General features: G+C 60.4%; 1 protein-coding gene across 6 annotated transcripts in view; it reads left to right on the top strand.

Moving 5' to 3' along the window:
- Window positions 1–21,285, top strand: part of ESPN (espin) — a 30,244-nt gene that overhangs the window by 7,513 nt on the left and 1,446 nt on the right. The window contains exons 3-14 of one of the 6 annotated variants that reach the window (XM_072731138.1): window positions 5,444–5,630; window positions 5,766–5,948; window positions 6,125–6,256; window positions 8,970–9,171; window positions 10,189–10,460; window positions 13,158–13,319; window positions 13,410–13,608; window positions 14,907–14,933; window positions 16,038–16,183; window positions 16,267–16,530; window positions 20,967–21,046; window positions 21,145–21,156. In XM_072731138.1, the coding sequence (XP_072587239.1) occupies window positions 5,444–5,630; window positions 5,766–5,948; window positions 6,125–6,256; window positions 8,970–9,171; window positions 10,189–10,460; window positions 13,158–13,319; window positions 13,410–13,608; window positions 14,907–14,933; window positions 16,038–16,183; window positions 16,267–16,530; window positions 20,967–21,046; window positions 21,145–21,156 (1,866 nt within the window). Of the gene's footprint in view, window positions 1–5,443; window positions 5,631–5,765; window positions 5,949–6,124; window positions 6,257–8,969; window positions 9,172–10,188; window positions 10,461–13,157; window positions 13,609–14,906; window positions 14,934–16,037; window positions 16,184–16,266; window positions 16,531–18,266; window positions 20,154–20,966; window positions 21,047–21,144; window positions 21,157–21,285 lie in introns of those variants that run through there. The other 5 variants (XM_072731139.1, XM_072731136.1, XM_072731137.1 and 2 more) reach the window with 5 other exon arrangements.

Raw genomic sequence — 21,285 nt, forward strand, 5'->3', positions numbered from 1 at the left:
ACAGGCTGGTGCCTCCAACCTCCCTCTGACTCTTCCTACTGCCTGGAACTCTGCCGCCAAGAGCTCTTCAGCTACTCTCTCTTCCCTTGAGGCTTTGCTCCATGGAGCCTCCTTCAGACTGTAACTTGCTGAGAAGCACACACACCCTCCAGTTCTCCCTCACCCTGCTTTCTTTTTCCCTGGCATCCTTATCATCACTTGGTGTTATATTCTGTGCCTCCTGGGGGCATTCTCTTATCATATCTTCCCAACTAATGAGAGGAGACTTCCTCTTCCCCATCCTGTAGGCCAAGTGCCTGACACACAGTATATATTTGTTGAGTCTGGAATCCTTGGGGCTCGTCCTGCATGCAGGCTCAATGCAGGTGATCTCAGATGGAACTCCCCACTGGGCCTCCCTGGGCCCATCTGGCAAACAGGCCAGCTGAGGCCATTGTGTGAGGAGATAGCACAGAGCTCCTGGCCTAGCTGCCCGTCTCATTTGCCTCCACAGTTACTCACTCAACAACCAGCAACTGGGCATGCCACTGGTGCTCATGTTCGGGACATAGTGAGCCCTCCCAGCTGCTTGGGGCCAACTTTCAGAGAGGCTCCCGGGGCAAACAAGGGGACAGGTCCAGAGCATGTGCCGTGTTCAGAGAAGTTCCTGCTTATTTATGTGTGTGTATGTGCATGTTGGTTTGCCAGCTGGCAGCCCCAGTGGAACCAAGCTCCAGGATGGCAGGGGTCTGCTCTTTGCATGGCTCTGCTCTGGCTTGTGGCAGCCTTGTGACATGGGTCCCTGGAAAGAATGAAATAGATACACAAGACCACTCCAGTGACAAGAGCTATAAAGCAAAATGGGGTAGTTTGGTAGAAACCAGTGGCATTTTCTTTAAATTGAGGGAGTAGAGGAAGGCCTCCTAGGACAGGCAAGAGCTCATCTGAGACCTGGATAAAAAGAGGGACCAGCCCAGCAAAAATCTGGCCTGGGAGCATTGCAGCCAGAAGAATCAGCAGAAGTAGCCACTGAGCTGGGATCAAGCTTGGCTTGGCTTCCCAGACGACCAGAAAGAAGGCCTAGAAGGCTTGGAGAGTTTCAGGAAAGGGTAAGCTTCTAGAAATATTCCAGGCTTGTAGATGGATTGGGTGTAAAGCTGACTATTCTAGAACCTTCCTCAAATAAGGACTGCATTTCTTCCCTCAGCCAAGCCTGATTTGGAATCTTTTCAAATAAGCCAGGACATGTGATTAGAGGTCAAGACAGGTAGAGCCAGCCAAAGATCCATGACTTTTATCCAGAGCAGCCTTACTCCACGACGAGGTCTAATCCTCATGGAATCACCTCCTTTCTTACCTTCCTTGTAGCAGAAATTATTGCCAAAGGAGGGGCCACTGGAAATGCAGTTCTTTGACCTGAGTCTAGTTTTGTGGGAAGGGAACTCCTTTGTAGCAACAACTACAGTAGGCTGGCACCAGTCTTGGATGGAGATTTCCAGCAAGCATTCCATGTTTGCTTTGTGTCGTCACGTGGTGACTTGCTTACTATTTGAAGTTCATTCATGTCACCTTTTTCCCAGAGAGGAAGAACATATGATTTATGCTAGAGTGTTGCAGACCTATAAGAGGTCAAGGGTTAAGGGTCATAAAGACTCTTAGAGCTTAGGCTACCCTCCAGGGAAGGTAGTTTGATGTCCTTTACTAAAATGGAATTGGCAAGTTGGGGAGAGATCTGCTCTTGGCACATAAAGTTCCAGAGGCCTGGGCATCATACACATGGACAGGGGGTGGAGGTGAGGGCCAGATATAGACTCCAGGTCCAAGCAGGGGAGAGGAAGGGCACCAGGTGTAGGTGGCCTTTGACTCTGGGACGTAGATGACCCCACCAGCAGGGAGAGTGTGTTCAGAAAGGAGGCTCTGGGGCATTTCCACCTTTGGAGGTCAGGTGGAGGCCAGGACCTCGCAAAGAAGGGTTAGGAGGCTCGGGTGGTGAGTCAGTGGCTGCTCCAGGAAGTCAAGAGGAGCAGGTGTTCAGGCAAGTGGGAAAGGCCAAGTCAGATGAGAATTTGAAACCTCTGGGGTTGGTCATGGGGAGTGACAGTTGAGACCCAGTGGGTTGGCGAAGGGGTTGGCTGGTCAGTATGGGCTGCAGCACCAGGTAGCAGGGTAGCCTGTCCTCCAAAGAAATGTTCAACCTTCCAAAGCTTCCTCTTCTAAGAGGCAAGAAGATGCTGGACAATTATGATGCCCATTTGCCATATATGGAAACTGAGGCTCAGGAGATTAAGGACTCACTAGGGCCCTGCCTAGTGAGCTATAGAGTCAGGGTGGTGGGGTAGTGGCCAGGGCCAAGGGCAGGGGCCAGGACTGGAATGGTCACCCTTAGTGTCACTTTGGCTAGAACTTGATGGGTAGGCACCAGTGGGATCCTGAGGCCAGAAATACCCTGAGACCCTGCCCCTCTCCTCTGGGTGACTCTCCAGAGCAGAAGCAATGCCTGGCCTGACCTGTGTTTGGCAGGGCCCGGACACCCCAGACCAGCAGTGCTCCTACAGAGGCTCAGTGGGGAGGGATCCCCAAATATAACAATGATCCCAGGTTTGTGCCAGGTGACAGGCCCATGCTGAGGGCTCTCCAAGCACATCTCATGGACGATTACCACCCCCACTCCATGGGTGGCTTTGAGAACCGAGACAAAAGGGAAGACAGTGACACAGCTTGGCAGGGCTCATACCTCGGGTCCTTCTCTGCCTCTCTCTCATCAAGCGATCTTAGACTTCTATGCGCAGTCTCCTTGTCTGAAAAGAGGAACAATGCCAGCACCTACCCCATCTGGTCCCTGCAAGGACCAGGTGAGAGAGCACGTGTATAAGCTTAGCACAGTACCTGAAACATATCAGTCCTTTGATGAACCGTACCTGCTACCACTGTTAACAGTTATTATTATTACTACTATCATAACTTTATCTCTCTCTCCGCCTGAATCAATAGATTTTTGTTCCATGTGCTCATCCATAGTTTTATAATTTTCCCCAGTGAGCACCTGGGGGCCCCTGACCCTCTTGCCTCCAGGCCAAAGTAGAAGAGGGTACCAAGGCCAGGACCCCCTTTCTCTCCCTTGCCCCTCAGCCTGTCTGCCCCATTATGCCAGGGCCTCCCAAGTTGGAGGCTGTAAATTCAGGGCTGCAGGGACTGAACAGTGATAAGCTGGAGCATTTATGGAAGCTTCCTCTGTCCCAGGGTCTCCAGCTAAGGGTGGCAGCCTCTGGCCTGGCAGTGGCCATGACTGCCCCCTCCTGCTCAGGTCCTGCTCTGGGCCAGCTTCTCAGACCTTCTCAGACCTTCCCAGGCTGGCTGGACACCCCTGGACCATGGATACCTGCCAAGCAGGGGGTGCTCGAGGGCAGGGATCCTGGCAGAACTGGTGCCCCAAGTTCTGCATGTTGCCTTAGGCCTCCCCAGAGAGGCCTCAGTGGGTCCTGGGTGGTGGCACCCTCAGCCTCTGATTCCCAGGACCCCAGCACTCACTGTGCCTTGGTTACGAGGTGAATAATTCAGGCCACTGAGTGTTGGTCATGAAATATTAAACAGGCTGTTACTGTCACATCAGTATGTGAATGTGAATGCGTGGGGAGGGGGGGCGATGGTGGCAGTGGGGTATGGAGGCTGGTGGCTGCAAGCCAGAGGGTTCCTGGGAAGAGGCGTGTGGGCGATCCTCTATCACTGGGTGCCATGTTGGCTCTTAAGCACCATTGCCCCGACACAGGTGGGGAGACGGAGGGCGGCCAGGCATCGTCCCTGCTCCACCCCAAATGCGTGACGTGCCATGCTCGGCATCAGGCCCAGGACAATAGTGTCTGGGGTGGGGGCACCCATGTCAGGAGTAAGGAGAGAGAAGGGAGGTGGCTGGTGAGGGCTGCAGATGGCCTGAGGGCCCAGGGTCAGGGAAGTGCAGAGGAACCTGCGTTTTAGGGACAGGGAGAAGTCAGCTGGGAGGGTCCAAGGGGAAGAGACCAGATCAGGAGACAGAAGGATGGTCAGACATTTAGTCAGGTGACGAAGTGCTCTTACTGGGGCACAGAGGGCTGATCCAGCACAGTGGGACTCAGCCTCACCCCAGAGCTTCTGAGCCACGCTGTGGATGGCGGTGGGCAGCTCTTGTGTCTGGGCCTAGATTATGGCTCCACCTAGTGTCCAACTATGATAACTGCGCCCTGGAGTGTCCACACCCATTACCAAGTCAGAAAAACCAAGGCAGTCAGTGACCCTGCCAACATCCCTGCTTCCCAGCAGCACTCCACCTCATGGGGTTGATTCCCAGCTCCCCAGGTAGGACTCCTCTTATGGGGAACAGAGATGAGGGGCCAAGGCAGCTGCGAGCTGGACCTCAGGAAAGTCTCAGGAGTGAAGACAGGGAGTGACCCTCCCTCCATTCCCTGTCTTCACTCCCTGTGTGCCTACTGCATGCACCAGGCTCTGCATCACAACCATACACTCAAGTGCCATTTACCAGTTGTGTGACCTTTAGTAAATCACAGCCTCACTTGCCCCTCTGCAAAATAAGAATGACAACAGGACCTGAGTTAGTGCATCCAATGAGAAACTGCCCATGCATATCCCAGCACACCAGAAGCGCTGGTGAATGGTGGCCGCCTGTAGAGTTGTCAGAGTACCAATGGGATATCCAAATGGATTTTAACTTAGATAAACCGCAAATAATATTTTAGTATAAGTATGTCCCATGCTTTGTTTGGGATATACTTTATTAGAAAATGACTTCCCGTTTCTCTGAAATTCAGAATTAACTGGGTATCTTGTGTTTTATCTGGCAACCCTACTACTCCACCTTCTGGGAATTTAGTCTCCTGGGGGGAGGCAGAAGCCAGAATTAGTTATGTTCCATGGAGTACATATGACAAACAGTCCATGGAGTGAGCCTAGGGCCATATGGGGCACAGAGGCAGGAAAGGCCTGCTCTGCCCAGGGAAATCACCACAGGCCTCATGGAAGAGGGATCTGGACTGAGTCTTAGGGAGGAGGAAGGAAGAGCATTCCAGATAGAGGAGGGACCTAATCAAAGCCATACAGGTAAGACAGAAGGTTTGAGGACTCACAGTGACAGTGGGTCAGTGCCTGAAAGATAAGAGGCCAGATCACCACATCCTCGTAGACCTTGGTGAAAATGTGGGCCATTTACTGAGGATAGGGACTGTCTGTCGGGTGTGCACTGTGGAAGGGAGGCTGCCAGAGGGGGTGGCCAAGCCAAATCCCCCCCCCACCCCCAGGGAGGTTATCACTGGACTAAGTCCAGAGAGAATCAGGGACAGCGGGACCCGGCGACTAGACCTCCTCCAACCCACTCTCCCAGCCCTCCGGAGCTCCCCAAAGGAGCTCGAAGGGGCATAAGAAGGCTTTGGAGGGAGGTGGGTGCTGAGAGCCCACGGTGGGTGCTGTGTCTCCGCAGGGGAGTGAATGCCCAAACCAAGAACGGTGCCACGCCCCTGTACCTGGCGTGCCAAGAGGGCCACCTGGAGGTGACGCAGTACCTGGTGCAGGAGTGCGGCGCGGACCCGCACGCGAGCGCCCACGACGGCATGACCCCGCTGCACGCCGCGGCGCAGATGGGCCACAGCCCGGTCATCGTGTGGCTGGTGAGCTCGGGGCCCGGGGAGGGGCGGGGCCCGGGGAGGGGCGGGCGTGCTCGCGAAGCGGCCGGCTGGACGGGGCGGGGCCTGGAGGAGCCTGGCGCCCAGCCCCCCCCCTTTCCCGCACCCCCTCCCGCCCAGGTGAGCTGCACCGACGTGAGCCTGTCGGAGCAGGACAAGGATGGCGCCACCGCCATGCACTTCGCGGCGAGCCGCGGCCACGCCAAAGTGCTCAGCTGGCTCCTGCTGCACGGCGGCGAGATCTCGGCCGACCTGTGGGGCGGGACCCCGCTGCATGACGCCGCTGAAAACGGGGAGCTGGAGGTAGGGGCGGGGCTGGGGGGCAGGGGCGCGGCTGGGTGTAGGGGCGGGGCTGGAGCGGGCGGGCCGGGCGGGGCGGGGCCGGGCGCCCTCTGCTGGCGCCGAACTGTCGGCACAGCCCTGCGGCGGGGCGGGGGTCCGGGCGAGCGGCGGGGTCCTCAGTACGTGGCCCCCCGCAGTGCTGCCAGATCCTGGTAGTGAACGGCGCGGAGCTGGACGTCCGCGACCGCGACGGGTACACTGCCGCCGACCTCTCGGACTACAACGGCCACAGCCACTGCACCCGCTACCTGCGCACCGTGGAGAACCTGGTACGACCCCCGGCGCTGCTCCCCGGTTATGTCGTCCCCCACCCCATTCCCACCTCTCCCCAGCGGTAGGTGTTCTTACCCCTTTACCACGGAAGAAGCTGAGTTTCGAGACCTGCAGCCCCTTGTCCGAGGTCACACTATGAGAAAATACCGCAGACCATCACGCTCTCTCAGCCCAGAACCACTGACCACTGAGGAGTGAGAGGGTGAAGGAGAAAGGGCCAAGGGCAAGAGGACCAGCGTCGTCCTGGTAAGGAAGAAGGCCTGGAGAAACCACAGGACACTTACATACCGATGGGAATAGTCAAGTTCATTCGCCGGCCCACAGCCCACACTAGTAGCTCATGTAACTAACTCTCCACCGCCTCAGAGGAGGTGGTGTTAGTGTCCTCACTCACCCAAGGTCACACAGCTGTTAAATAGTGGAGCCTGAGTGGCATGGCCTAGAGCCACTGCTTGATCACTACACTGTGTGTTTGCTCACTTCATGGTTACTTCATAACTGGAAACTTGTATCATCTTTTTAAAATGATTTTATTATGGTTGCACAGCTGTGAAGTCACCTCCTGAGACTTGAGCTCAGGTGCGGTTGGCTCCAAGTCCAGGGCGCTGACTCATCTGATATAATGCTTGCTTTGGGGCACAGGGAGGGTGGGTCTCCCAGGTGTCTTCAGGAGGACCAGTGCCAGGGGGCAGCCTGGCCAGAAGAGGGGCTAGGAAATGATACTTGGAGGGGAGAAGGTGGGATGTCCTCATCCTGCCATAGCACTGTCTGCAAGCACAGGGGGGGCACCCTGGTTCTGTGTGCTCCAGAGCACAGCAAGGCCCAGGGGTTCTGAAACTGCAGCTGGACCTGAGGAAGAATTCCAACCCCCCCCCCCAGAGGCCACCCAGAGAGAGCAAGGGTCCAACAGATAGTGAGCACCCTGTTGGCAGGGTGTACAAATGGGTGGATGCTGTGAAGGCATTTCTGCACAAGAGATGGTTCTTTCCCACTGAGAGTTTCAAGGATGGGGTGGGGGTGGCACAAAGCCCCAGCCCCTCCAGCCCCTCTTAACAGCGACTACAATTGCAACAGACACCACTCCGTGAATTCTGACTCCAGCAGGTACTCTGCCCGGTGCTTTATAGTAGAACCTCAGTCGCCATCAGAAATTAATACTAACAGTTGACATATATGGCATTTACCGACCACCCTACTCCCTGGGATTTCACTAACTTTTAAAATCTTTCTTATATCCTCATGAGTCAAGAAATACTGTTATCCTCATTTACAGGTAGAGAAACTAAGGGGCACCTGGGTGGCTCAGTCTGTTAAGCATCTGACTCTTGATTTCAGCTCAGGTCATGATCTTCGGGTCGTGAGATGGAGCTCCACTCTGCACTGGGCATGGAGCCTGCTTAAGATTCTCCCTCTCCCTCTGGCCTTTTATACCCTGCCCCCCCCCCACTCCCCACTGTAGGCTCTCTCTCTTTAAGTACAGAAAGGATAAGTGATTTGCCCAAGGTCGCTTAGCTAGTAAGTGGGAGAGGTGACATTTGAAGCCAGCATTCCAGGCTAGAGAGGCTGTGCCCCTAACCTCTGTTATCCATGGGGTTGGGGCTGGGCACCCCCAGTGCCCATGCTGTCAGCCATAAAAAGAGCATTTTCCCACCTCCACCCAGGCCAGCCTGTATGCTTTCCCTTGGCTCATGGAATGGTCAGCTGGCCCTGGCCCCCCTGAACTGGGTGGGGTAGGGGGGGCCTTGGTCCCCTCACCCAGACAGGCCCAGCTGCAGCAGTGACAGACCTAAACCATGCAGGTTGCTGCCCCAGAAAAGGCAAACACTCCCACAGAGCCCCTAATTACAGGGCCAATGAGCAGGACTGCTGAGCTGTTACCTGGTGCTAGGCTTGCCTCCCACTCCCGAGGGGCCTGTGACACTTCTCAGGCAAGGAGAGGGCCGCGGGCAGGGAGAAGCAGGCTTGGGCAGGAGGCAGCCACCAGAGCCAGCGAGCAGGCTTGCCAGCAGCAAGGCCAGCATGGGCAACGTAAGCAGGACCCCTACCCCAGCCCACCCCCATGCCAGGAGGGTCAGGCCTGTGGGCAGGGGCACAGACAGTGGTGGGGGGACAGCAGGCTTACGGCCTGACCTAGGACTGCCCACCAGACTCAGCTGGGCCACCCTAAGCCCCTCCCTTTCTCCAAGGGCCCCATCAGGAGAGAGGGGCTGGGCTGGGGTTGGAATCTGCCCCAGTAGGGCATGGAGGCACAAGGGCTACTGGCCAGGTAGTGGAGAATTAGTCTTTCATGCAAGCTATGGGGTCCCTGCAACCCACCCTACCCCCAGTGGCTGTGGCACCTGAGCCCCTCCCCACAGATACAGTGGAGCTCAGTCTCTCTGATGAGGAAGGAGAAGGCTGGTGCCATGGCAGTCTTCCCCTTGGGGTCCAGATGCCCCCCCCCCCCTTCTGACAGTCTCTCCACCCCACCTGAGCAAGGTATGGCCAGGGTAGGAGTTTCCCAGGAACCTGTGGTCCTGCTGCCAGGGGGCTGGGCTTGAATCTTGGCCTGGGAAGAACCTGAGAGACATTCTCAGAATGGGGAGAAAGCCCAGAAAAAGAAGCGGCTCAGCCTAGGTCACACAGCAAAGACATGCCTGAGCAGGACCCTGGCCTGGAGAGCACCGGTCTTCAGGTCAGGCTGTCCTCGTCGCCTCCCCTCCTGCTCAGAGTGTGGAGCACCGTGTTCTGTCCCGGGATCCATCTGCGGAGCTGGAGACCAAGCAGCCTGACTCTGGCATGTCTTCACCCAATACCACCATGTCGGTCCAGCCACTGAACTTTGACCTCAGCTCACCCACCAGCACCCTCTCCAACTATGACTCCTGCTCCTCCAGCCACTCCAGCATCAAGGGCCAGCGCCCCCCACGCGGTGAGTGGGCCAGGCTGGGAAGAGGGAGGGGGGAGCATAGACTGGGACTGGCCATGGGGCCCTGAGGGCCAGCATCAGGCCCACTCTTCCCACAGCTGGCGCTTGGAGGCTGCCCAGGTCACCAGGAGGCTGCTGGTTCTGGTGAGAGGCAGATGACACTTGTGCTGTGTGTGCTCATCACAACACAAGCCTATGTGCATATAGAGACAAAATCCACATGCACCCTGAAAATGAGTAATCATCCTCACACACACAGTGTAACCCAGACTTTTACACATACCTATTCACACTCAAAAGTGCACACTTGTACATGTGTAGGCACAGTGTACAGATAGGAATTCACAACCACACATACAGCATGGTTGCAGATGCATGCACACACATGCACTACAGCATAGCCTTCCATTTTCATACTCCAGAAGTTTGTACACATGTAAACACACGCAGAAATGCACCCCATGTCCACAGACCAATGCAAACACATTTGTAAATACAAAGAACCCACGCATGTGCTCACAAACATGTGAATGTACAAACACTTGGCAGAAGCCAGGCATTTGTGTACACACACGCTGACCACACCCTGAGTTTGAGTGTCCATCTACCTGTGATACCTGCTTCAAGCCGCCAGGCAGGGGCCTGCAGAGATGGTGGGGTGCCCTGCGGTTTTGGGGGGTGGCCATCCATGCTCCTGCCACACCACCCTGCTAGGTGTGACCAAAGGAGCTCTCTCCATACCCTGGAGTGGAAAGCCCCCTGGGGGGTCCCCCTCCAAACTTGAGTGCATGTCCTTTCCCCAGTGCACCCAGAGCTAGGGGAGAGCAGGGCTGAGGAGGGTGGGGTGAGGGGGGGTGAGGTGGGGCGAGGTGGGCCCTGCACTGCTGGAGCCCACAGTGGAGCCATACCTGGCCGCATCCCAAACCTACCTTACCCTTTAGCTGGTTGCTTCTGGGTGGAAAGGGGTCTCAGTCCGGGGGGACAGCCTCTCTGCAAACTCCCAAATCCCTCCCTCCCCAGGGCTTTCCAGCTCAAGAGCTGCAGATATACAAAGCTACATGGACATGCTGAGCCCGGAACTGGGCCGTCCCCGGGGCAAGACGGAGAGAACCACACCACTGCCACCACCACCCAGTTTCCCTCCACCGCCCCCACCCCTGAGCACCCAACTGCCCCCTCCCCCACCAGGCTACCCAGCTCCCCAGCCCCCCGTGGGGCCACATGCAGCTGATATCTACATACAGACCAAGAACAAACTCCGCCACGTGGAGACGGAGGCCCTCAAGAAGGAGGTAGCGAACATTAACCCCCTGCCCGCCTCGCAGCACCAAGACTGGGTTGATAGGCAGCCCTTGAGGCCAAGAATTTGCCTGGTTCATGGGCACAGGGTGGGGGTCTCTGGGCCAGTGTGGCTTATTCAAGAGTCAAAGCTCCTGGCCAGCCCCATGGGGACACAGGGTTGGACACTGGGGACAGGGAGATGAGGAAGACTAAGCCACTACCCTCTCGGGAGCTAGGGTGAGTGAAGGAACATATTACCAGACAGTTTTGCCTCTCAGGGAGCTGAGTCCTCCCTCACCTCTTGCACAGAGTGGCAGGGTGGTCTTGGAATTGGCAAAGCATATGTGCAAACTGCCTCTCCACAGACCTACACGTGCCCATAGCCCCAGGCTCAGGTGGAGAATGGCTCCCAAGGGGGTGTCTTCCAGGTAGGAGATGCAGGTGGCATGACTGTGAAGGGCTAGGAGGAGGGTAGAGGCAGGGAGAGAGAGCACTAGCAGGACTCAGCACTCAGAGCGGGGCTGAGGGAGGGGTGAGGCTGAAGCTGGCTCCCGCGTTTGGGGCTTTGAGTGGCCAGGTTGGTGGAAGGGGCGGTCCTGAGATAGGAGCCATGGGGGAGAAGCCAGCTAATGGGAAGGTGTCTGTTCCAGTGTGGGCACAGAGGATGCAATGCCAGGATGTCAGGGCCTCTGGGCTCCTGGCTGAAGCTCTGGAGCCAGAGAGCTGTTCTGAGTAGCTGAGAGTCCTAGGCAGGGAGCCTAGGTCTTGGCCAGCAGGGCAGAATAAGGCTGGTCTGGGCTGGGAGGGACAACCCGAGACCACAGGTGGCTGAGTATGGGGTAGAGGCCACTGAGGGTCCTATAGGAGCCCTAACCTTTGGTTATCTCTCCAGCCCAAAGCAAGCTACTCCAGAGTGGAGCTGAGTAACCAGTTTGCCCACAGGTGACCCAGGTCTCCAGGCCACCGGGTTGGGGAGGGGAATGACAACCACCACAGGGGCTCCACCCTGTCCTTGTGCCATCTTGGAGCAAGCTGTCAGTCGGGTTCCCCTTTCATCTCTGAGGTGGAGAGGGCCCAGGAGAGGACCAGAGGGGGCCACAGGTTACCAACTTTCCCTCAGGGCGGCTGTGTGAGCCCTGCCCAAAGCCACAGGACAGGTGGCCCAGACAGTCGCCTCCACTCCCCTGAGCACCAGGATGTCGAGGTCCCGTGCCCCTACCCCGTGCGTGCGTGCGTGCAGGGCCGCAGGCGTTGGGCAGCTTCACAAAGGGCCCTTTGTGTGCCCGCTGTGCCCCCGGCCCGGGCCTCTGCCCCCCCCCCCCTTGTTCCCCTGGCAGTTGCCTGACCGCCACGGGAGCAGGGTCGTGGCATCCGCGCCTCGGGGCTGCAGGGGGCGCCGAGGGGGCGGACTGGCCCAGAAAACAAATCCTGTGGTGTCGGGTTTCCTGCAACGAGAGCCCATTAGGGTGGGGCCTGGAGGTTCGGGGCCACTGCAGGGACGCAGGGGCGGGGGGGTGGAACATGGGGCAGCCCCCGCACGGTGGCTCGGCCTTTGGCCCTGCAAGCCCCATGTCCTGTTCCCTGGGCTGGGCTTAGCGGGGGCGGGAGGGGGGGCAGCTGCGACGGGGCGGGCCACCGCGCTGTCATCCGAGCCCGCCTGGCCGCCCCTGAAACCTGAGGCTTAGGCGCGGGTGTCGGTGTCGCTTACGCGGATGTCGATGGTTTCCAGATGCAGGAGGGGAAGGGCGGGGGCATGACCCGGAACCCGGGGGTACCAAATACGGGGGGCTCCACTGCTTGCGGTCGGGCCCGCTTTCTGTCCACCGGGTGTGGAGGGGCCAGTTTGAGGGAGGCAGAGGGGGCTGAAGGCCGGGATGCCCAGCGCCTAGGGAGGGAGAGGGGCGCAGGGGGCGTATCCACATCTGGTTCGCTGGACAGGTAAGGCGCAGCGGCAGGCTGTGGCATGATGCACTTGGAGCCCCCGTGGCGTCCCCTATGGGTGCGAGTGGGTCAACCCGGGATTGGCGGGCCTCGGGTGATGTCAGGCCGGCAGAGCTCATAGGCGCTCTTAGGCGCGGGCGGGCAAGGGCTGGGCTGTAACCTGAGAGGAAGGATCGAGTAGCGCAGGTGTTGGGTCCAGGCCGCCCCCGCCACCAGGTGCACAGCGGGGGCCACCGGCACTGGCGCAGGTAGGAGCAGCCCCGGGGACGGGTGGCGAGAGCCCTGGGCCAGCGGAAGCCTAACGGGACGAGGGCTCTGAGTGGGGCCCCCTGGGAGCCGGGGTCCCCGAAGGAGAGGGTTCGGCAGAGCCTGCGGGAGGAGCGGGACGGTCCGGTGGCCCGGAGCTGGGTGAGGCTGAAGCCTTAGCGCTGCCCAAACTGCGAGCTGCCCCTTCACCAGCTCCCCCTGGCGACTGCGCTGGACCAACCCGCCCCTGGTCCCGCCCCTTCTAGCCTCAGTGGGGGCCCCTGTGGCTCTTGGCCCGCGCCCAGAACCCTCCCTGAAAGGCCGACCGCGCCCGCCCTTCCCCGGGACCCTCGCCCCATCCCCGCTCTGAGAACAGGAGGGTCCGGGAGCCCGGTTGGCTGCGCCCTTCGACGGCCGCTGGCCGCGAGCCCCAGGGATTGCGAGCCGGGGGGGGGGGGGGCGGGGCGTGGGAGGCGTCGGTCACCAGCGGCTGAAGCCCCCGCACCGCTGTCTTCCCGCAGCTGAGCTCCCGCGACGGCCACAACGGGCTGAGGAGGCAGGACTCGGGCCGCAAGCCGCGCGCCTTCAGCAAGCAGCCCAGCACGGGGGACTACTACCGGCAGCTGGGCCGCTGTCCCGGGGAGCCGCTGCCCGCGGGCCCCGGCATGGCGCACAGCGAGGAGGTGCGTGCCTGCCCGCCCGCGCCCGCCGGCCGCCGGGGACCCAGCCCGGCCTCCGGCTTCTCACTCGCCAGCTCCTCCGCTCCCCCGCAGGCGGCGCTGCTCCCCGGGAACCCCGTGCATAACGGCTGCGCCGCGGACCCCAAGGCGTCCAGGGAGCTGCCCCCGCCGCCCCCGCCGCCCCCGCCGCCCCTGCCCGAGGCCCTCTGCTCGCCGCCGCCTGCTCCGCCCCTGCCCTTCGAGGGCGCCGGCCCTGGCTGCGGGCAGCGTCGCTCCTCCTCGTCCACGGGCAGTGAGTAGGGGCGGAGGGTGGGGGGCGGCGCTAGCCTTGGAGGGGTGGGAAACCTCGCCGTCGCTCCCTTCCCAGCTGCGACTGCCCTAGTGCCTTCTCTTTTCCTACTTGCTCTTCCTGCTGCAGCCCCCAGCCCAGTGAGGACCCGAACGGAAGGTTCTGGGTCGCTTGAGTGTGACCTCAGTCGGGTCCCCTTCCGTCCCTAGGCCCATGTCCCATCCAGCAGAGAAGGCCTCCCAGCTCTGCTGGCTGGTGTTTGTAATGAGCTGGTGCTAATGGGGAGCTCTCAGAGGGAGAACTAGTTTCAAGGAGGCAGGGCTGCTGGCCAACCTTCTTCCTGCCCCATATCTGTCCTAAGTCTCTCTTCTGCTCACCTCTTTCTCTTGTTCTTTCAAGCTAGCTACAGCCCGAGCTCTTAGATGCCTGAGGGACTCTTCCCAGCCAGATCCCCGTGCCCCCCCCCGGGGGGGCCCCAGGCCAGGCCAGCTAGGACCTGGCTATGGGGGCTAGGCCAGTGACCCACCATGCCCTGCCCTTTCCCTCCTGATGACCCCTTCCGTCCCTGCCCTGCCCCACATCCTTTGTAAGGTCTAAAGTGGTGAGCAGGATTCCTGAGCTTCTCTTCTGTAACATGGGTCAGTATGTAGTATGCCAGGGCTCCTGCAAGGCCCAGGAGGTGGTGCCTAGGTGCTGATGCTCCCACCCAAGCCTGGGAGAGGGGGGCTGATACTCAGTGCTACATCTCCCTAACTAGGAGTGCAAGGCTATAATAGTCCAGGGTAGGACCAGCCTGGGCTCCTTAGGTTGCCTAAGGAGCCTCAGCCTCTGCATACCAGAGCCCATGGTAGCACACTCATCACCAATTGAGCTTCCAGAATGGCCCCCACCTCTGGGGCTAGCTTTGTCCATCTGGTGCAAGACTGAAGTTAGGAACAGAAGAAAAATAGACTGGGCTTCTCCAGACACCCCTTCTCAGCAGAGCCTGGGCTGGGTGCCCTCTCCCAGCCCAATGCCAAGACTGAGGCCCTTGCTAGGGGGGCCAGGGCCAGTGGCAGCCCTACCCAATCCTCAGGGACCAGTAAGCACTGGAACTGGGCGGACCACCCTTGCGGAGCCCCAGAGCAGCCTGAGCCAGGGTCACATGAGCTGGAAAATTTGTTCTTTCCTCTCCCCCCTCCTCTGTGCATCTCCCCCTCCTCTTGCCCGCCCGCTTCTTGCTGTCCCCCCGCTGTCCTAGCCTCACCCAAGCCCCCTACCCCTCCTAACTTCGCTGTCACTTCTCTCCTCTCGGTCCCTAGAAGTGAGAGTCCTGAAGCACAGGAAGAGTGAGTAGCTGCGTGCGTGGCTCCTGGCTGAGGTGCGGGGCGGGGACCAAGGCACGCTCGGGGAAGTCAAAGCCCAAAGACCCTGGACTTAATAAAGGGCAGGGCCAAGGGCCAGAAGGCCAGGGTCCTCCACACTACAGCTACCTGCCTCCCTCCACCACACCCGCATGCACACCCACAAATTCTGCCCATGGCTGTCGGTTTTGCCTAAAAAAGGGACCTGTTGCCAGTGCCTGCCTGGCACCTTTTCTTTTTACCCTTCCTGCTTATTGCTCCAGGATCCCCAGTGCCGGGGAACCTAAGAGCCATCGGCCTGTTTTGTTGCCCTCACCCAGCCCTCACCTCCTCCTCAGTCTCTAAAGACAGCCCTTCCCAGACCCCAGTCACCTCCGCCAGCCTTGTCAGAAAATGCAAACTCCAAGCACTGGATATTTGCATGTTTTTCACCTGGCCCTTCTTCCTGGGTGCGTTCACCCCATATCCTTAGTAAGGGCTCCGCTTTTCTAGGTCCTCCAGAGCTGAGCAGTGCTTTGCCATAAGTGTGCTACGGGTTTGCAACCAGTGTGCCTGCGCGTGTGTCTGTCTGTGTGTATGGGGGGCGGGGAGGAGACCAGCTGGGCTCTGGCATCCAGGGTTCTGAGTCCATATAGCCATGGAGGCCCCAGGTGACTCAGTCCAAGGGTCACTGAGCTTTGCTGATGCAGAGAGGGCTGGAGGGAGACTCCACCCCGGCAGGGCCGAGCCAGGGAACCCAGGACAAAGGTCAGGTGGCTGGCCCCCAGGTAGTGTCTTAGAGCTGGTCAGTCAGTGTACTGGGTGGAGACATTCTCTGGAGTACCCAGCGCAGGGCCAGGAGCCAGCATGTACTCCCAGAGGCCTCCAGGAGGGGCCCCCATGTCCCGTGAGTAGGGCTGGGAGAATGGTGGGGCCCCGTGAACGGGGATCCCCCCTTGGTGCCCCCGAGAGCCGCCCAGGGAACCTGGGATCTGGAGAGCTGCCATCTAGGGCCTGGGCCCCTCCTGACTTGGGGAGGGGACAGCAGAGGGGCAGGTGTGGGTCGGCGGGCCACCAGCGGCCAGCACCTCCTCTCCTGCCTCTGTGCAGGCACCAAGTCTTTCAACATGATGTCCCCGACGGGTGACAACTCCGAGCTACTGGCTGAGATCAAGGCTGGCAAGAGTCTGAAGCCGACGCCGCAGAGCAAAGGGCTGACGACAGTGTTCTCGGGCAGCGGGCAGCCCATCTCCCAGGTAGGCAGTGGGCCTGGCACTCCTGCCCCAGCTCCTCTCGCCCCTGCTCACCAGGCACTCAGTGTCACCACTTCTCCCTGCAGCCAGACTTGCCGCTGCCCCAGGCATCGCCTGCGCCTTCACGGGCCCGCAGCCCCACCCCACCGGCTGCAGGGCCCCAGCCACTGCTCAATGGCAGCGTGGCACCGGCACCGCCTGCCACCCCGGCGCCTGGTGTTCAGCTGGATGTGGAGGCGCTCATCCCCACACATGACGAGCAGGGCCGGCCCATCCCTGAGTGGAAGCGCCAGGTGATGGTGCGGAAACTGCAGCTGAAGATGCAGGAGGAGGAAGAGCAGAGGCGGAAGGTGGGTGGGGCGGGGCTTCCCAGAGGGCCCACAGGTCTAGGTGGGGCCCTTGGCCCATCCCCCACCTTACCCCAGCCTGCTGGTCCCTTCCACTGCAGCCAGCTCCTGTAACCTTGGGGTGGGGGCGGATAGCAGGACTGGACGATCTGCCTGTCCACTGGGAATGTTCCCAGTCTCCACCCCAACCCCCACCTGCAGTAGCATGTCCTTTAGTAAGATGGCAAAGTTCATCCAACTCTAAGGCACCTCAGGTTGCTTGAGATCTTGTAAAAATGCCTATTCTGATTCAGGAGCCCTGGGTGGGACCGAGATCCCATGCTTCTAGGAAGCTCCTGACTGTGCTGGTCCAGGGACCACACGCAGTAGGCGACAGGCTTTTGGTTGCAAACAGACTAGCCTGGGCCCTTCCCCTGCATGGCCACTTTCCAGCCACTGATACTGAGCCTCAGCCAGCCTCAGTTTTCTTATCTGTCAGATGATTGCTCATTACTGGCTGGCAGGGCGTTTGCCATTGATCCACTCAACACATGTTTCTTGGGTGCTATGTATGTGACATACACTGTTGTAGCCTCTGGGGATTCATAATGAATATATCAGGGCCTTTTCAAGGTGGCCGCGTGGGGAGGGGGCGGCTTGGGGTCTGCCAACAAGCAAACACAGCACCTCAGTAGGGTGATAACTGCCCCCAAAGATACAGAACAAGATAATGTGAGAGCCTGAGTTTTGGAGGCCAGTACCTGGGCTGTCACAGGACAGGTGGCACTGTGATAGGGTATGCAGAGGTCTGGGGCAGCCCTAAACCCACCATCCTCTTTGGGCTGAGGGCAGTGTTAGGGAAGGAGGAAGTGATGTCCAAGGTAGACTTGGGAGATGAGCAAGAGGTGGCCTGGGAACCGAGTAGGGCAAAGAGCAAGGAGGCTCCTTGACTGTAGGAGAGGGGTGGAACTGGAGAGGTCAGTGGCATCAGATCATAAGGTCTGGCCTTGAAGAAAACAAATTTCTCCTGCAGCAGTTGGGAGCCTGGGAGAGGGTGTAAGTGGAGGAAGTGGCCTCATCCTATTTGCCTATGGGAAAGCATTATAGATGCACTGACAGGCCGGTGAGGATGAGGACAGCCCCCCAACCCCCAGCTGGAGAAGCCCCACACTTAAGTGAGGAATGAATGAAACTCTTGGAAATTCCTGGCACAGCTAGCTCCATAAATTGATTATTATTCCTGGTACGGGACTGCCTGACAGCTCTTTTGGCGTTAGAGCACTGCTAGTGTGCACAGGGGGAGTTGGGGCTGCAGGCGGCGCTTGAGAAGGGGTCATCCATGGCCGGGGGCGGCGGGGGGGGGGGCGGTGGTGGCTTGCAGGTGATGCAGACCTGAGATAGGGTGGGGAAGGGGCAGCCTTGCATCGCAGCCTCAACGCCTTTTGCATGTTCCTTCGGTGGTGTAATGAGCAACCTGGCCAGGTGTGGAGACTCCGTCTGCCCGCCCTGTCTCTGCAACGGCGCCCAACGACCCCGCCAGCAACCAGAGGACACTGGCCAGCGCCCGGAGTAGCGGCCTGGGCTGAAGCCTCGCCCCAGTGTAACCACCTGCCGGCCAAGCTCGGCCCATCCCCGCCAACACAGTCCCGCGGAGCCATTACACCACCCGGGACATGCAAATGGCGCCCCCGGCGGCCGCTGCGGGAACCGGGCCAGAGGGAGACGCGCCTCCCTCCCCTCTCTTGTCTTCCCCGCCTTAGCTGACGGCCGCCAGCTCGTGCTGCTACCCCCGCGAGGGCTGGAGGTACTCCAGCGCGCACAACGCCATCCTCGGGCCCTTCGGCGAGCTCATGACCGAAGCCGACATCCTCCGCATCGAGCAGCAAATCGAGAACCTGCAGGTGTTGCACAAGGCGCAGAAGCTGGAGGCGCGCCTGGAGCAGCTGGAGCTGGAGTTGGAGCAGCTGCTGCCGATCTCGGCCGCCCTTTCGGCGCCGCGCTTCACCGTCGACCCGCGCCGCATGCACGGCCGCGCCGTCAGCCTGCCTGCCTGGTGCAGCAAGATCTCCACGCTGCTCAAGAGCATGGCCACGCTGCTGGCCGCGCTGGGCGGCCGGCCCGCGCACCTGGCCGAGCTGCTGGCCGCCGACACGGGCCAGCCGCTGGCACCGCTGCCCGACGCGCCCTGGCGGCCGGGCCCGCTCTGCCTGGGCCGCTCGCACTCACTCAGCTGGTGCCGCGAGGCCGTGGCGCGCGAGATCCTCGACTGCGGCGTCTCGGTGCAGCACCTCCGCGCCGTCTACGAGCTGAGCGCCCAGGGCTCGGCGCCCGCGCGCGGCTCGCGCCGCAAGCTCTCGCTTCCTGCCGGCGCCTCGGGCCGAGAACCCATCCTAGAGGAGGACTACGTGGCGGCCGGCGCCGGGGAAGCGAGCGCCCCCGCCGCCAACGGCTTGCCGGCCGCGGGGGACTCCCTTGGCGCCCCGGGCCCGCCCGACGCGCCCGGCCACCAGGCGGCGCTGCCTGAGCCGGAGCAGCTGGCGCGCCGGCCGCCGCTCTCCACCGAGCTGCGCGGCGTCCAGGACTACATAGATATGCGCAAGGAGCGCATCGTCTACCTCTTCCTGGAGCACTGGCGCAAGTGGACCTTCCGCGGCCCCGGGCGCCATGCCCAGGCGCGCCTACGCAGACTGCTGCCCCGCGTGGTGGCCGCCGGCGCGGGCTCCGTCCCCGAGGCCGCTGAGGCACCCGGGCCGCCGGCAGGCGACGGCGCCGACGGGCGGCTGCTGCGCCTGCTGAAGCAGCGGCAGGTGGTGGGCAAGCTGCTGGGCCACTGGCGGAGCCTGCTGCGGCGGGTGCCCGCGCGCCCCCCGCGCGGCTCGGGTCTGGCGCACGGCCTGTACTGGCCCGAGCACTTCCTGCCGCCCCTCGACGGCGGCGCGCCCCCACGCTACGACAGCCTCACGCTCGACCTCTTCATGCTTGGCTACTTCCAGCTGCTCGAGATGGGCCTGAGCCGGGAGGAGCGCAAGTTCCGCCACCTGCTGTGCTACGAGATGTTCGACCGGCTGGGCAGCCACCCGTGGGAGCTCATCCGCCGCTTCCACCGCGTCGTGCTCGAGGAGGTGGAGGCCGGCCGGCGCAGCTGGAGCGACGGCTTTGAGGACCTCAGGCGCCAGTTCTTTGGAGACAGCCCGGAGGCTGAGCCGGCGCGGGAAGAAGAGGCCGAGGAGGAGCGAGAGGAGGAGGAGCCGGCGGAAAAGGTCGCTTCGGCCCAGACGGTGGACTGGCCAGAGGGGCAGCCCGAGGCCCCAGCTCCTGCGCCGCAGCCTCCGACCCCACCTCCGCCAGCCGCGCCTCCCCCGACGTGGGACCCTCCTAGTCCCGAAGCCCCTGTCGAAGATCCCCTGGAGCTGGTGTCTGAGATGGGCGAGTTCAGCAATGAGGACATCTGCCGCTATATTGACCGCAGCTTCTCCTTCTGGAAGGAGAAGGAGGCAGAGCTCTTTGACATCTGAGAATTCGGAATTTCCACTCAATCATCTTAGCCCCGGGCCAGATGCCTGTCTGATGCCCTCCGGAGGCCAGAAGCCGGCAGGAAGAACCCAGAAGCCGGCGGGGTGGCCTTGGAAAACCCAGAGTGCCCAGGAGGACCAGGCTGCCACAGCCTTTGAAACCCCACCATGGCCAAATGTGGGGCAGTGGCCAGAATGGGCAGGGCAGGGCACAGGGCAAGCCAGCTGTCCCCCACCCCACCCCACCCCCCGGTCCTACAGTCCTGCCTAGCTCTGTGTTGGAGCCAGGTTGAAGAAGCAGGCCCCCTGAGTGAGGGACCATGGGTCCCCCTTGGGGCAGTGTGGCTCTCCTCTCTTGGTTTTTCACTGGAATTCACGGCTACTTCTTTGAGGTCAAGGGAGCCACGTGTGTAGTGTTCTGTGTGACGTGTTCTCCTCTGTAAACATCCAAGTAATAAAACTCTTTGCTGTAAGCCGCCTGTGTTGGATGCCCGCTCCCCTGCTCCTGCCAAGTCAATGCAGCCACACAGTGGTAGAGGTAGTGTCTACTCCACTTGGGAACAGGACACACATGGCCCAGAAGATTCTTCACAGTGGAGGCCACTTTGAGCCTGTGGGGGCCCAAGGATGTTTCTACCCAGAGTCTGGGTTGGGGGCCTGGGGCCATCTGTCATCCTGCCCCAGTGGAGAAGCTCATTCTCTGGTCCTTTCCTACACCTTAGCTCCGACCTCTCTGGCGCCCTCTCTAGGACACAGGGCCTGGAGTTACAAGGGGGCAGAGCCCTTTAAGGGGACCGTGGCCAGGCAACTTTATCGATTTGCCCTGTGAAAGGACATCTGTATCCCATTGTCCCTGACTCTTGCAGGTCTCCCGGGGTTGGGGGTGCCCCCTCTGGCCCCCTACCTCCTAGCCCATGCTGGTCCTAAAGCTCGACGATTGTATTTCAGGAGGAAGAGGAGGAAGCCCGGCTGGCCAGCATGCCTGCATGGAGGCGAGACCTCCTGCGGAAGAAGCTAGAAGAGGAGAGGTGAGTTGGGTAATCAGAAGCTTCAGGGCCTGGTAGGATGTCTTGATCTTGTGTCTGCTGTGGTGGCACCAAATAATGCTGTCTCTTTTTCCTTCCAGGGAGCAGAAGCGGTGAGTTGGGACTGGGCCAGACCTGCCACCCCTCCCCAAACCTCCTTAGTCTTTTGCCTCTTCATCCAGCCCCATCTTGAGCACATCTCCTTGTCACTCTGGTCTGTAACACAACCTCTCTGCTTCCAG

This window comes from Vulpes vulpes, chromosome 12 (genome assembly GCF_048418805.1).
Source record: "Vulpes vulpes isolate BD-2025 chromosome 12, VulVul3, whole genome shotgun sequence".
Lineage (NCBI taxonomy): Eukaryota > Metazoa > Chordata > Mammalia > Carnivora > Canidae > Vulpes > Vulpes vulpes.